The sequence below is a fragment of the Rousettus aegyptiacus genome, unplaced genomic scaffold, assembly GCF_014176215.1.
Source record: "Rousettus aegyptiacus isolate mRouAeg1 unplaced genomic scaffold, mRouAeg1.p scaffold_m13_p_1, whole genome shotgun sequence".
NCBI lineage: Eukaryota > Metazoa > Chordata > Mammalia > Chiroptera > Pteropodidae > Rousettus > Rousettus aegyptiacus.
Window position 1 is genome coordinate 177101682 of NW_023416284.1, and position 14489 is coordinate 177116170.

The 14489-nt window shown below is 40.3% G+C and overlaps 1 protein-coding gene across 8 annotated transcripts in view; it reads left to right on the top strand.

The window, feature by feature from the left end:
• Nucleotides 1-2678: 2678 nt before the first annotated feature.
• Nucleotides 2679-14489, top strand: part of SCAF8 (SR-related CTD associated factor 8) — a 190745-nt gene continuing 178934 nt past the window's right edge. For 6 of the 8 annotated variants that reach the window (XR_004951416.1, XR_004951418.1, XR_004951421.1 and 3 more), the window contains exons 1-2: nucleotides 2679-3213; nucleotides 8239-8301. Coding sequence is in view for 4 of the 8 variants with exons in the window: in XM_036223007.1 (XP_036078900.1) it covers nucleotides 3184-3213; nucleotides 8239-8301 (93 nt within the window). In the remaining 4 variants the exon portion in view is untranslated. Of the gene's footprint in view, nucleotides 3214-3438; nucleotides 3732-8238; nucleotides 8302-14489 lie in introns of those variants that run through there. The other 2 variants (XM_036223018.1, XM_036223022.1) reach the window with 2 other exon arrangements.

Genomic DNA, 14489 nt, shown 5'->3' on the forward strand with positions numbered 1-14489 from the left:
GGTGTGAGTGCTGACGTTTTCACATTGTACGGGTGTGTGGTTGTGCATAAACTCTGTATTTAATTGCTGCTCTGGGCCTCCAGCCTCCCTTTAACCCCCTCTAATCTTTCTCTACTTCTTGCTTTACTTCCTTCGCACCTGAAGAGTGTGCTCAGGCTGTCCTCCGCTTTTTTTCCTCTTTTCCTTTCCCTGATCAATGTCCTCTGCTGTCTTTCTGGGTGTGGAAACTTTATTAAATTAAGTCATGTAACATGTTACATCTGATTTTATTCTTTAGCTTGAACTGCATTTTAATCTTTCAGGCCTAAGTAATTCAGTCAACATTCATTAACGAATGATTGAATAAATAATCCCTCATTGGCACAAGCAGTGAATGTTGAGCTTTAGAATCTGGCATGAATAGCGCTGAGTGGGGGACTTTTGCAAGTCCTAGCATGCTAGTTTACGTGGACTGATCGGAACCAATCTCTTTCAGGAGGGCAAAAGATGAGGCGTCGGCTATGAAAAGAACATGAGCAATATTCACTCCCACCGAGGGAGGAGGCACAGACAAGTCTCCTCCTTGGGAGAAAGTGTTGTTGAGAAACCAAGGATGTCATGTGGCCAGGGTGAAGTGGGGGTGGGGGGGAGGAGGCAAGTCCTGTGAGCTGAAGGGCCTTTGGATCAGGGCAAAGGCTATGATAATATCTGAAATGCAAATGGGAAATTTTTTTAAAGGATTTAACTAAGGCACGACCTGATCTGATGTGTCTAAAAACCCACCAAACCCTCTGGCTACATTCTGGAGAATAAACTACAGTCATATGCCACTTAGTGACAGGGATCCATTCTGAAAAATGTGATGTGGAGTGATTTCGTCCCTACGCAACATCACAAACTGGGTGGTACAGTTGGCCACGCACCTAGGCTATGTGGGGTAGCGTATTGCTCCTAGGTTGGAAACTGTAGAGCATGTGACTATACCAAAAAACATGAGATTAAATCAAGCACAAGAGAAAATGATGCAACCGAGAGCCCTGGTAAACACGAGATGTTAAAAGGCTGCTGCTGGCGGAACACAGCATACCATTCTACAGCTAAATATACTTTTTTTAAAAAAGCGAAGAGTATACTCTAAAATAGCAATGAAAAGTATAGTATATAGTAACTACATAAGCCAGTCACAGTCGTTTATCATCAAGTATCATGTACTATACGTAATTGTAATGTGCTATAGTTTTATATGACTGGCAGGGAAGTAGGTTTGTTTACACCAGCATCACCACAAACACATGAACAATTCACTGTGCTCTGTTGTTAAGATGTTAAGTGATTACGATGACACTAGGTGATAGAATTGTTCAACTTCATTGCGATCTTTTGGGACCACCATGTTACATGCAGTCCTTGGTTATTCAAAGCATCATTATGTGTGGGTCATGACTGTGTAAGAAGATAAGTAGGGGACCAGTAGGCTACTGCAGTTCTTGGCAAGAGATCACAATGGCTTGGCCTATGGGTGTTGGAGGAAGATGGAGAACTTTGTGACAGCATTTGAGATTTGAAGGTAGAATTTTAAAACTGTTAAGTGATGAAGTTATCCCTTTTATCCTGTAAGTAGCCAGTTCCTATAATGAAGCTGTCATTGAAGCAGACTGAAGACCCTAAAAAGTCAAGAGGGGGACTGCCTCAGTTTCACAAGGCTCTGGGATCAGCTCTTACTTGAATACCTTGATTCCAACAACTCTCGAGAGTAACCTTCTGCCCTCATTTCCCATCCTTTTCCTTTGAGCGAGCTAGGGAGAAGTGACTGCTGAAAACCAAACAGTGGGCCGAGGTGTTTGGACTTCAAGCACACACCTCTAACTTTTCATTTTAAATAAATGTTCACGTCTCATTTGGTATCGGTTATTTTACATTGAACGGAGAAGGCATTTCTGCTGGCATCTCCCATTTCATCTAGGAATACTGTATCTATCCTCTCGCTGCAAACCACCTAGGACCAGATTCCTTTAGAGTAATTCACCTTCCACACGGGTTCCCTTTCGCTGATCCGAATCTGGTGCGTCTGGGGTCCGGCTTCCCGCCGCACAAATGCACTCATTGTCCGTGCCACAGCGGCCCCCCTGGGTTTCATGCGGAGTGCATTTCCTGCGGGGAGCTGCCTGCGGGCGTCCCCGGGCCCCCTGCCCCACCGAGTCAGAAGCTTTTGTGTCTACTGTTGACTCCCGACTCTATTAAAATGCTTGGGCACATCGTTACCCATAACACGAACGATCAAGAACTTTCCTCTGTTAACCTTTAGGCCACAGTCCGCGAAGTTCTGAAGAGCAACTAACCCCGGCCTCTCGTGGAAAGGCGCCGATCCGCAGGGAAACAACAAAAACGTGGGCAGCGTTCTCTGCTAAACCTGCAGCTTCGTGGGGGCGTTTGGGGTGTTTTCTTCCAGCAGCGCTTGGCCGTGGCCGCCAATGGAGGGCCGCGCCGCTCCCCTGGGGCTGCAGCGCTCGGCCCCGCGGCGGCCGGGCGCGGGGAGGCGGCGAGGCGGCGAGGCGCTGGCACCCCCGAGGCGGGGCGTCCGGCCTCCGCGCGGCGACGCTCTGGCCGGCCGCTCGCTCGATGGTCTCGGCGCGGCCGCCCGGGCCGCGCGGTCCAGCCGCCAGGGGGCGCGCTGGCGGGCGCCGCGGTCCCCGAGCTGCGCGGCCCGACTCGCTTCCGCCATATTGGATGCCGCAGCCGCTGCTGCCAGCGCTTCCTCCTCCGTCTCCGCCGTGCGCTGCTGGTTCCTGCGGCCCGAGCCGCGGGGAGGTGAAACAGGAGCCTGTCAAAGGAAGAGGAAGAAGGGGGTGGAGAGGGTAGGGGACAGGGCTGCAGGGCGGAGGGCCGAGACGGAGCGCGGCGGCGGAGAGAAGGCGCCGCGGCCCAGCCCCTCCCCCGCCCGCCGCCGACCCGCCCGGCAGCGCCTGTGTTCCCCAGATCGGCGCTGCGCCCGCCCTCGCGGCCATGCCGGGGCCTCGCTGCCCCTAACGGGCCCCCTCCCCGCCAGGGCCTGCCCTTGCCCTCCCGCCCCGGGGTCGCGGCGGCCGGGCCTCCCGCTGCAGCCCCTTCTCGCGGCTGCGCCGCCGCCTCCGTCTCGCTCTCCCCACCCAGCGTAGTGGCCGCCGCCTCTTCCGCCGCCGGGCTTGGGGCCTCAGCATCGACAACATGGAGGCTGTGAAGACCTTCAATAGCGAGGTTGGTATCGCAGTGTAGCCTCCCCCCACTCCCCCCCCTCCCACCCCGGGACGAGGTCAGCCCGAGGAGGGTGGGCGCGGGCCCGCAGGGCGCTGCAGGGCGGGGCGAGCGGCGGCCGGGCTGTGTCCGCGGGGGGAGGGGTGCCTCTCTGTACCCCCGGCGCCCCTCCCCCGAGCCCGGGGGGAGGGCTGGGGGAGGGCCGCCCCGGCGCGGAGGGAGGTTCCGGCGGCTCCAGCGCCCCACTGAATGGCTGCGGGGCTGGAGGCAAGGCCCCGTTGGGCCCTCCCCCCAGAGCCTCCCCCGGGTCTCTCGGGGTCGGTTTCGCCAAGGCCCGGCCCGCCCACGTCTTTTTGGACGCGCGGGGGTTTTACCCGCACATCGGACATCCCTGCCCGGCCCTCCCTGGGGTCCTCAATGAGGCCGGCGCCGCCAGGGGTTAGTGCAGGAAGAGCACCTTCGGGGGTGACGATCTGTAGTCACAGTGCGCAGAGTGTTTATCATCAAGATTCGGTGACTAGGTAACCGGCCAGCGAGGGACTTATGCTAAGGGGATGGTTGGTCGGGAGGCAAGGTTATTCCGTGATTTATGATGTTCTCCCCCGCCCCCCGCACCCTCACGACATCCACACAAATGCTAGGACGAGGTCTCGGTCTGAGCTTTACGGGAGGGAAGATGCCGGATGTCAAATCTAACACTAGATTTTAACAAGCACGTGCCCAGTTTTCACTGATTGAATTTATCCGTTTGAAGGGAGCCAGGTTTTGATAAAACGTTAAAAAACTTTTTAACTCCGGCGCAAATCGACCTTAATGCAAACGTTAAACATAGCAAGAACATACCTACGCAACCGGAATTATCCTAAACTTGTACGCCTTAGAAAAAAATATTCTAATGTGATGTTAGCTAAATTTGCATGAAATTTATGAACTTTTAATGTGGAAAAGCTAAAGCGCCAGACCTGTAGTAATTCCAAGGGGACAGCACTTTTAAAAGCTGGTCCACGATTTTGTTTTCTACCGTCCGCTTTCTTGCTCTCCCTCTCTTGGTAAGAATTGACATTTGGGAAGCTTAGCTGAAAGTTAAGTGACATGTGAATTGGACTTTCCATGTTAGATAGCAGTGACAGTTACATGAAAACAAGTACTTTTTTTTGTAGAGGACTTTTTGAATACTGGATTTTCTCTTTTTTTCTTTTCCCATTTGGTAAATAGAGTAGTAGACTTGGGAACCTTTCATTTTGTTTATGAATTTATAGCTACTAATTTGGGGCAAATTAGAAAATTTAGTTCCACCTCTCAGGAGTGTATAGTGCTTAAAATCTGGACTAGGAATTACTTAATGATACAATATGTTCCAACTTAATAGTTTCCTAGTTGTGCAGGGGGAAAAAAAACGTAGTTCTATGTAGCCTTTTAATTTGCTACATAGAGTGTTACAGCACTAATAGAATGTTAGTTTTTTAAAAGTATATAGAGAAAATTTTTACTTCCACTGCAATTTTCTTTCCTCCACGAAGTTTTAAACAGGGTCCCTTTATGCAGTAGAGACATGGTGAGCACACCTCTGTGCTTGATCAGGTGGAGCACGGTAGGCTAGAACTGTTAACAGTTGGATTTTCATTTCAGTATTGGCATTAAGTAGGAGGGGCCTAACTTTTACATGGCCTTCCGCTTCTTATCTAATGTTTGTGACTTGAGATTTGTAATAGTATTCCCATTTTAGTTTATGTAGCACTCCTCCCTCCCCCCACGGACTTCAAATAACTTAACCCTTTTAACTCTTACCAATAAACTCGAATTTCACCATTTTTGAAAGTGGGGTTACCTTAAAAGTAGTAGTAATATGGACTTACAGACAGTTGAGGAAGGGAAATACATTGAAAGAAGATTTGTGAGACCAATAGGTTTTTTTTATTATTATTATTTAAACACAAAATACATAATCTTGTTAGGTTTTTTCCTGATTGTCGATTTGAAAATTTTGTCGCAGGTAAACAGATATTGGAAAATAGTTCAATAATATTTTCCATTAAAGCATATCGCAAAGTACAAAAATAAATTTTGAGTTACAGGATTAGAATGTTAATTTCAGTGGATTTGGTTTTTAAAGGCATTTATCCTTGGGCAGAGACCCCTTTCTCTGCTACATTTAAAGGTCACTTTGAAGCATTGAATTGTGAAGAAATTCCACTTGCTTTATAAGGCACCAAAATTTAGCCCTAATTAAAATTATTAATATTTGAAATGAGATACTTTGATATTTCACTTACAATGTTTCATTTAAAATACGAAATGCTTAGCATTCATGGCTTGGTAATGCTCAGGTTTTTCATTCCCTTCCCCCACCTTCTCCAATTGATTTGAAAACAGAACATGCCAGAGATTTTAGTTAAGAATATAGCTTTTTAATTTGCAAACCGTGGATGAGTTTTAGTCTGAAAATCCCTACCTTATGCAGGATATGTATGAGTCATGATTGACATGTCCCGTAATTTCTCAAGGGGATTCTGTAGCCTCCCCACTCTTTCACTAGAAGATCCTTCCTGTAGTAAATTATCATGAGTTAAATGAGGATGAGGCTCAAGAATTGACCTTTAGGTGCCTACTGTGCTAGTTTTGTGGAAAAAACCCAAATTTCTAGTTAAACATCATAATTGTGATGAAAGTTAATCCTGTGGCCACTAATATCAATTCTGAAATGAAAGTTTGTCCAGATTGAAATATTAAGACTCCCTCCTTGACCTGAGCAGTTAACTGTAGGGGAATTATCAAATGTTATCACAAGATATCCTAGCTGCTGCTACTCTAAGATGGTGGCATTTACCTGTTATGAACATGAGAGTGTCTCTCATTCATCTGCTTAAATCCGAACTCCTTTAGGACCACCGTTGATTACTGGACTGCAGCAGTTTTCACGCGAGTTGCATATGTGTACTCTGTCCTTAAGAACGCTGCTGTGTGGAGGTCACAGTAGTTTTGTTTTTGAAAAGAGAGAAAAGAGAACAGCAATGTGTGACCCTTTCCTCAGGAAATTATAATTTAATCGTACAGGTCACTTTCCTAATATAGGAAATCCTAAATATATGGAAAACATGAATATGTTATACATTTGTTATGCTTAGACAAGCAAGTAAGTGGTGGAGTTTTCTTGTGTGTTGGATTCTTTTAATTTTAAAGCACTTAAAAAAACAAACATAGCCTCAAGACCATTATCACACTTACAGCAGTCAATAAATCTTTAACATACTCAAACTCCACTCAGCGATCAGTTTTTTTAGGTTCTTGGTGTAGCATTGCATTGCTATGGTGTGTCCCTCCCCCCATCCCAGGATCCATTTCTCTTGCTGCTCCGAGTAGAATGAGTGGGAAGATAAAGGGTGAGATGTGTAGGCATGAGATGTGTCAGAAAGATGACTGCCATTTAACTTTTGGATTTACTTTGGTTCATCGATTCTGAGAGGATCCTAGTACCTTTTATCATCTTTAAGGGGCATAAGTTCCTAGCGTGTTGTCCTTAGGATCCTTTGGTAGTCAGACAGCTTACTCTTTAAACTGTTCCAGGATGCAGACTTTCCAGAATCACTTTCACACCCAGTACGTTTTCGTCTTTCATGCCTTGTCTTTCACATCACAAGTGAAATCCCATCTCCGTTTTACTCCATTTCCAATTTTGTATCCAGACGTTTTATTTGCCTAACTACAGGACTTTTTAGAACCTTTCCACAAATATCTGGTAATTGTCATCGGTTGCTAGAGAACAGTGGGAAAGGTAGAGGGAGGAATAAAAGCATGTGAAAAAAAAATTTATTTTTGTATTTTCCCTTTGTCTATGGTTATGGAAAGGAATTTATATGAAGCAGCTGGAAAACATTACATTTTCATCTACCCGGGCATCTTGTTTTTCTTTCCTATTTTAATTTTCCAGTGGGAGTTTGGGTTAATTGTATTAATCAGGCCCTGTATTTTATTTCTACCTTGTGAAAATCTCTTAAAGGAAAAAAGCCTTCATTGATCCTGCCCTGCCCCAGAGGTCTAGATCAGGGCTTCTCAACCTCAGCATTAGTGATATTTTGGGCTGGATGGTTATTTGCCGCGAGGAGCTGTCGTGTGCACTGTGGGGTTGGTAAGCAGCAACCCTGGCTGCCGCCCGCTGTTGTGACAACCAGACATCTCTCCAGACGTTACCAGATATCTCTTGGAGGGCAGAATTGACCTTGGTTGAAAAGCGCTGATTTAGGTCTCCTGTTAGTCTTAAAGCACTCCGTACTGTGCCTTCTAGTGTTTACTACAATAATAAGTTATTAATGTTTGTCTTTCCTACCAGACTATAAGTTGCACAAGGACAGTGACCATATATTACCATTGCTTCATACCCTTGATACATAACACAGTGCTTTAATACATAGTATATACTAAGTAAAGATACCTTGAGTGAATGCATGGTGACAGACTAGGTAGCTGGACCAACGCAGTTAACATTTCTGGACATTTGGTTTTCTTTTTCATAAAATAAATGAATGACTTTTTAAAACTAATATTTAAAAAAATTCATAATACAAGAATAATTGAGATTGATAATAATGATTATGAGACTATATGATCTGAGTTATAGTCTTCAATCATTCAAGATTAAATTTAAACTTTTTTTTTTGAAATTCATGTGAAATATATAGCTCAACCATTTTATTCTAGGCTTGTGTTGAATTTGTAAAAGTAATTTCGATTGAAATTTTGGGGACATCTCTTTTTCCCAGTATCCTAAATAGTCATATTTTTGATTACTTGCTCCTTATTTTAGAGGTGTAGTTGACTTAGAACTAGTGATGATATTACCCTTGTACGTGGACTTTCAGATATCTCTTTCTAGGGCCAGTTTTGCTGTTATTGGACAACATCTAACTCATAATGGTATGAGAGAATGTAATCAACATGGACCTTGAACACTGGCTGAGCTCCTAAGCTCTTAAGTGAGATCCTTTTATCTGGTTTGTTTTCTCAACATCTTTCTCTACTCCTCTCTCTCAGGATTGTGCCTCTACTCCTGCTTGTACAGACTGCTTTTCCAGCAGCATGGACACAAGAAGCATAGTAAGATGATTATAACCCACATAAGGCAGGCCCTTTGGAAAGTACTAGGTTTAAATTGATATTGAAATGATGTCTTGATTATATGGGCAGTGCTTGGGAAATAGAATAAAACTTGCCCACTTAGTTATCTTAAAGGGAACATGCAGGGAGTAAGTTGAGTTCACAAAAAATAGGTTACGTGAAAAAGAAGTTACATGCTTAATAGTGAGTGTAAATGATATGCTGTTGAATTTACTTGCATTCTGCTCCACATAATTTTACTGTATTTCTTTTTTTTGTAAAATATAACATTGCTTATTTAATGATGAGTTAATTGCAAACCTCTTAATTTGATGTTTGGAAATAAAATACATCTTATATTTTGAGGAAGTTCTTCAAACTATAAGATGACAAATCATTGGCAGATATGCTGCAGAAATAGAGAAATAAAAACAAATCAAATATTTAATTATCTGATTATAGAGGAGCGGATTTTGGTAGAGGTACTATTATGAGAAATAAATGCTGATGAGAAATGTTTTCGTAGCCTGTAATTTCTTATCTGAGTGAATTCTATCTCAAGTCTGATTGTAAACATATATTTGCTCTTTCTGATATTGATTTTATGCATTTATTTAATCTTTCTAATTTTGCTCTACAAGAGTTTCCGATAACACCATATTTTAAACTTGGATATTTTAATGTGTAACAGTATCTCCTATAGGTCAAGGAATATCTTAGGAGAGTTGATATTATTTAGCCAGAATGAGGACTATAGATTATTCATTTTTTTTAAAAGACAGTATGATTATTAAGCTAATGTATGCCAAGTTTGTTTTTAAAATAATTTTGTAACAATGGAATTGATGTAGATTGACTTGAAACACCTGGGTTTTCAATCTTTCATTTGTTCATTCATTTAACCAGTACTTAATGAATGCTCTTACTGTATATCAGACATTTTTATATCTGCCGGGATAGTGGTAAACGAGACAAGTGAGAAGCTTGCCCTCTCGGCACTATGTTCTCGTGATCCTTTGTGTGCGGTGACCTTGTTGCACAGTAGGTGAGGCTGGGCAGGCGCCTCTGGCTGTGGTTGCCAGGGCCTGCTTGGGCTGTGGCCCTTCTCTCCAGGCTTGGTTCTTCCTGGCCTGTCCTCAGCATTTTGCCTTACCGAGTCTACATTGCTCGTCTACCATTCAGAATAGAGATTGAGCAAGTAGACTTATCTAAACAAGAATACGATCTTATGTTTTCAACAGTGGTCTATTATGTATTTAAACTCCATTTGGTATTTTGGAATCATAATTCATAAAATACAACTACTAGGATGTTTTCTTTTGTCAATAAGATATTAGTTTCCACATGCAAATGATGAAACACATTTTTTAAGTGGTGACCAAACATACTCCTCTTTATAAGTTTGTAAGAATAAGTTAATATTTTTATTTTTAAAACAAACTTTTACTTTAAATACACATTAAAAAAATTTGGCTGATTTCATTCCTCAGGCTCTTTTGAGTAGCTTGTGAGTGAAGGATGAAACAGTTTGGATCATGTATTTTGTGTAGAAATTGGGAAATGATATAAAGATCTTTCTTGTACTGGGTCACAGTATCTAAAAGGTAGACCACTACACTTGAAACTAATACAATGTTATGACAGTTATATTTTAATTAAAAAAAGGTCGACCAAGTCCTAGTTAATGGCTTTCTTTAATTTAGTAATGTTTTGGTACTATAAAGTCTTACAGTTAAAATAATAGATGATATACTTGAATTTGTTGAAATATTTGAAGTTATATGGGTAAAAAGAATGTTGAATAACTTGAAATTTTTACAGACTAAACATATAGCAAATGTCTAGTTTCTATAACAGTCGCTCGCTATAATGAAAAAATACCTAGCTTATGTATTTTTGTATACTTTTTATTTTCAAATGTTGTTATAAGCAGGCCACTGTAATATGTAGTGTTTAATAATCTACCCCTCTTTTTTCCAACCATCATATTTCAGTGGATCTTTAGGAAAACCTTTTGAGAAAAGTAGACTAGGTATGATCCCCATTTTACAAATGAGGAAACTGAGGCCCATTGTGTGTGCGTGTGTGTTTTTTGTTTAAACCCAAGAGATGCAGCTTTGTAAGTATTAGAGCTCAGACTAGAAGGACCTCGATGTCAAACTCTGCTGCTTGAGGAGTTTTCTCACCCTTCTGTGTAAAGGAGAACCATCATTCAATTTTTTATAATTCCTTCTTATTGGCATGATGTCCAAATACGATTTAACTTAATTTTTTCCCACTTTTTAAGCTTTGTTTTTACACCTTAAAATTTACAGAAAAGCTGCAAGAATGATAAGGAATTTTTGTGTACAGTTCGTCCTGATTTCTTTACTAATTATGTTAACCGTATTTGGTTTCTTATTTTTTTCTACATACACATGAACACATGCAAACTTTTTTCAGAACATTTTGAGAGTAAATTGCAGTTCATAATACCTTTTACTAAGAACAAGAACATTCTCATACATAACCATAGTACGATTATGAAAATCAGGGAATTAACACTGATATAATGCGATGGTTGCACAGCTTATTCAGATTTCACTAATTGTACCAGGAATGTCCTTAAAGAATAAGTCCTACATCACACCTTGCATTCACTTGTCTCTTTAGTATCCTTTAGTCTGGAGCAAGTTGGTTATTTGTGTCTTTGTCTTTTTTGACCTTTGGTGATATTTGATGAGAATATGCCAGTTATTTTTAGAATTCTTTTAATATGAATTTGTCTGCTATTGCTTCATGATTAGGTTCAGATTATGCATTTTTGGCAGGAATACTCCAGAAGTGATGCTTGTCCTCTGGAAGTACATGATGTCCATTTATCCCTTTACTAGAGATGTTAACTTTTTTCCTGCAAGATTTCTCTATTGTCAGGTTACTGTTTTTCTTTTGGTAACAACTATCTTAATGGAAATATTTTTGAAACTATATAAATACTTTGTTACTCATCAAACTTCACCTGTTTATTTTAGCATCCGTTTAATTCTTGCCTGAATCAGTTAGTACTAAGGTAGTGGTCAAATGGTGATTTTTCTAAGCCTGTCATTTATTTATTGGCATTTTGTAAGTCTTTTTTTCTCCCCATTTATTTATGTGTCTGTGTATACTGGTATGAACTCATGGGTTCTTTTGTATTCATTGGGATTTTTTTTTGCTTAGCTTATCTCAGTTTTGATCAGTCAGAGCTCCTTTAACCTGGCTCATGTGTCTTTTTGACATCAGCTCACCATTTTTTGAATACTTCCTTATTTTTCTGTATAATAACATATTCTCTAAGGAGCCCTAGTTTCTTCTAGTGGATATCTATTAACAGATTGAACTAGAAATTATATATGTGTGTGAACATGCACACACACACACACACACACAAATTTTAAGGTTTTGTAAATCTAGTTATCTGCCTATCTAAAGAGCTGTGAGTTCATCCTGATACCATTGCCATTTCAGCATTGAAGAGTTCCCCTTTACGCTTTCCAAATGTGGAATTTGTTTTCCTGACAGTGAGAAAAATAGTTTCTGTATCCACAGTATATTTACATATTATTTGATCAGTCTCGAAATATGCAGAAAGTAGTTTCAGAGTTGCTAAACCATATGTCTGTGAGAAAAACCTATTAATTTGTTTATAGTTTTTTTTTTTTTTTTTTTGGTAACTTTAGGGTGTATAGTCGAAATACTGTGTTCAAACATTGGTTAATTTTTTTTCCTAAATGTGGTTCTGCTATTCATTTAAAATATAATTAGCTTCAGTTCTGTTTGTATTGTTTTTTTCTTTATCTGTTGTTGTTATCCTTTATATGCAGCATTAAATAATAAACTATAATTCTTTTTTACTTTTTATTAGCTTGAATAGAATAACCATGTATGCTCTGGGTAAAAATTTTTTTCTTTAACATTCTTCAAATCAAATAACCAGCCAAAAATTCGGAGGATTAGATATGGAGAAAGTCCTAGGTAAAAGATGTGCTTCTTAGAGCGTAGGTTCATTCCATAGGTGAAAGTGTGTATTCAGAAACTTCATTTCTCTTGTGAATTGAATCTTCATTCACAAGACATTGGTCTTTGTAGAGGACCAGATGGTAAATATTTTAGGCTGCAGGTACCACTCAATATCTTTTTGCATATTCTTGTTGGTCTTTCACAATACTTTCAGAATATAAAAACTATTCTTGGCTTGAGGGCCTACAAAAGTAGGCCACAGGCCATAGTTTGCTGAGGCTGCAGTGTCTGAAACCTGAACACTTGATTACTAACCTGCTACTTATAAATCCAAATTAAAATTGAGCAGGGAGATATATTCCTTATAAGATTTATAAAGCTTATTTGAATTAAAAACAAAACAGTTTAAAAGGCTGCCTTAATGAAACTACTCAAATTTTTTGACCACTTAACCATCATGTGCAGATACTATGCTGGATTTTAGAAATGTAGTAGTGTACAGAACAGACCAAAAAAACTCCAAAAAATTGTGCAAAAAATCTTGCCCTCATGGAGTTCACATTCAGTTTTTGTGTTTACTGGAAATGCATGTTTCTTTTTTACTTAGTGACATTTTATCTAAAAGTATTTATAGTAGTTGCAGAGTGAGAATTCTTTCTTGAAAACTAGATAAAAACAGCAAAAGGGGCAAACTTAAAAGTTTGGGTCATTGCTTCCCAGCTCTCCTTTTTTTGTGAAGTGATTTTTATTTGAAAATGATTCTTAATCATAATGCTTTCAGTGTGTAGCTAAACTAACTCAAAGAAGAAAATTAAGTAAAGCCTCAGTAATTGAGACAAAGAATCCGGACTTAATTTAGTGATAAGTACATGTGTGTTAAAGACTCTAAGAAATATTATTCAAGTACATAATAGTACTTCAACTAATCTGTCTTTAAGACTTTAATGAATAAATGAGATTGAGGATGGATAGAATTCTTTACTGTCCATTGTTGAGGACTACTGAGAAAGTTGTTTCTTATGTAGTTTTCTTGAAATAGGGAGAAAGTCTCTCGATAATGTTAATATTTATTTATCAATTGTGAAAGCTTAAGAATTGTGTGCAGGTTATCTATTTTGTCCTTGTCTAAATATCAACATTGATGAATAAAAATCATCAAAGTGCATTTTTACTGTTACATTTTGTTGCTGAGATGACTTCTATCTTTGAGTAGTTTATAAGTGTTTAATAAACCAGTAAGTGCCTTTTTTTTAAATAGCATTTATTGAGATATGAGTAACTGCTTTTGTAGGGTTATTAACATCTTTGGGGTTTTTTTTGTTGTTTTTTACACCAGGAATAGTGGTTTTTATTTTTAAAGCAATTTTTCTTATTGAGCAGACTTTTTCAAATTCTCGTTCCTAGTCTGTCAGAGAACTCAGAACTTCTTTGAGAAGTCTTTCTCTGCTTTGATGGCAGTTTCAAGAACAAAGGTTGTGGCAACAGAGCTAAGGCGTATGACATCCTGAAGGAGTTGGCCACAGGCTGCTACTTCATTTCCTGTACTTTGATTCATTTGCAAAACGAAAGGATTAGGTGTCTCAGGCCTCTTAGAGCTGTAGCAGTTAATGAATCTTAATAATTCTGTCAGTGCTACCATTATTTTGCTGATCCTTGAAGATCGACACATAGTTTTTCTATTTTAATTAAAATATCTACAGATAGCTAGAATGCAGTAATAGCCCAGGAAATTTTTAACGTAATAGCAGCTAGTGGTTGGAAAGAATGCTAGAAAGTAGCTGCTGGTTGTTTGAGCTTTGTTATTTACGCATATTTGCCATCTGTCAGGCATTGTGTTCTGCAGAGTAGTTACCCGTGGGAATTAGATGCCTGCATTCTTTTTCTCAGACAGCTCATAATCCAATGGGGTGGGGATGGCAGTCGATTTCCACAGTTAGAAGAAGATAATGTGGCGAATACTATGATATGAAGAGTAGTGATGTAGCTATTAGGTACTCTGCGTACACTCTTCTGTGTGTATCATGATGTACAGTATGAGGGAGACATTGTGTGAGGCAAAGGATAAAGGTCACTTTCAAGGAAATGTCCCTTTTGGGTAGGGGACGGGTGGAAAGAGTCATGGGCAAACAGGTAAGGATCTTCCGATGAAGGGAGATTCTTGTACACTATGCACAAGACCTCATTTTCAATCAAAAGGGAGCGGAGAATCT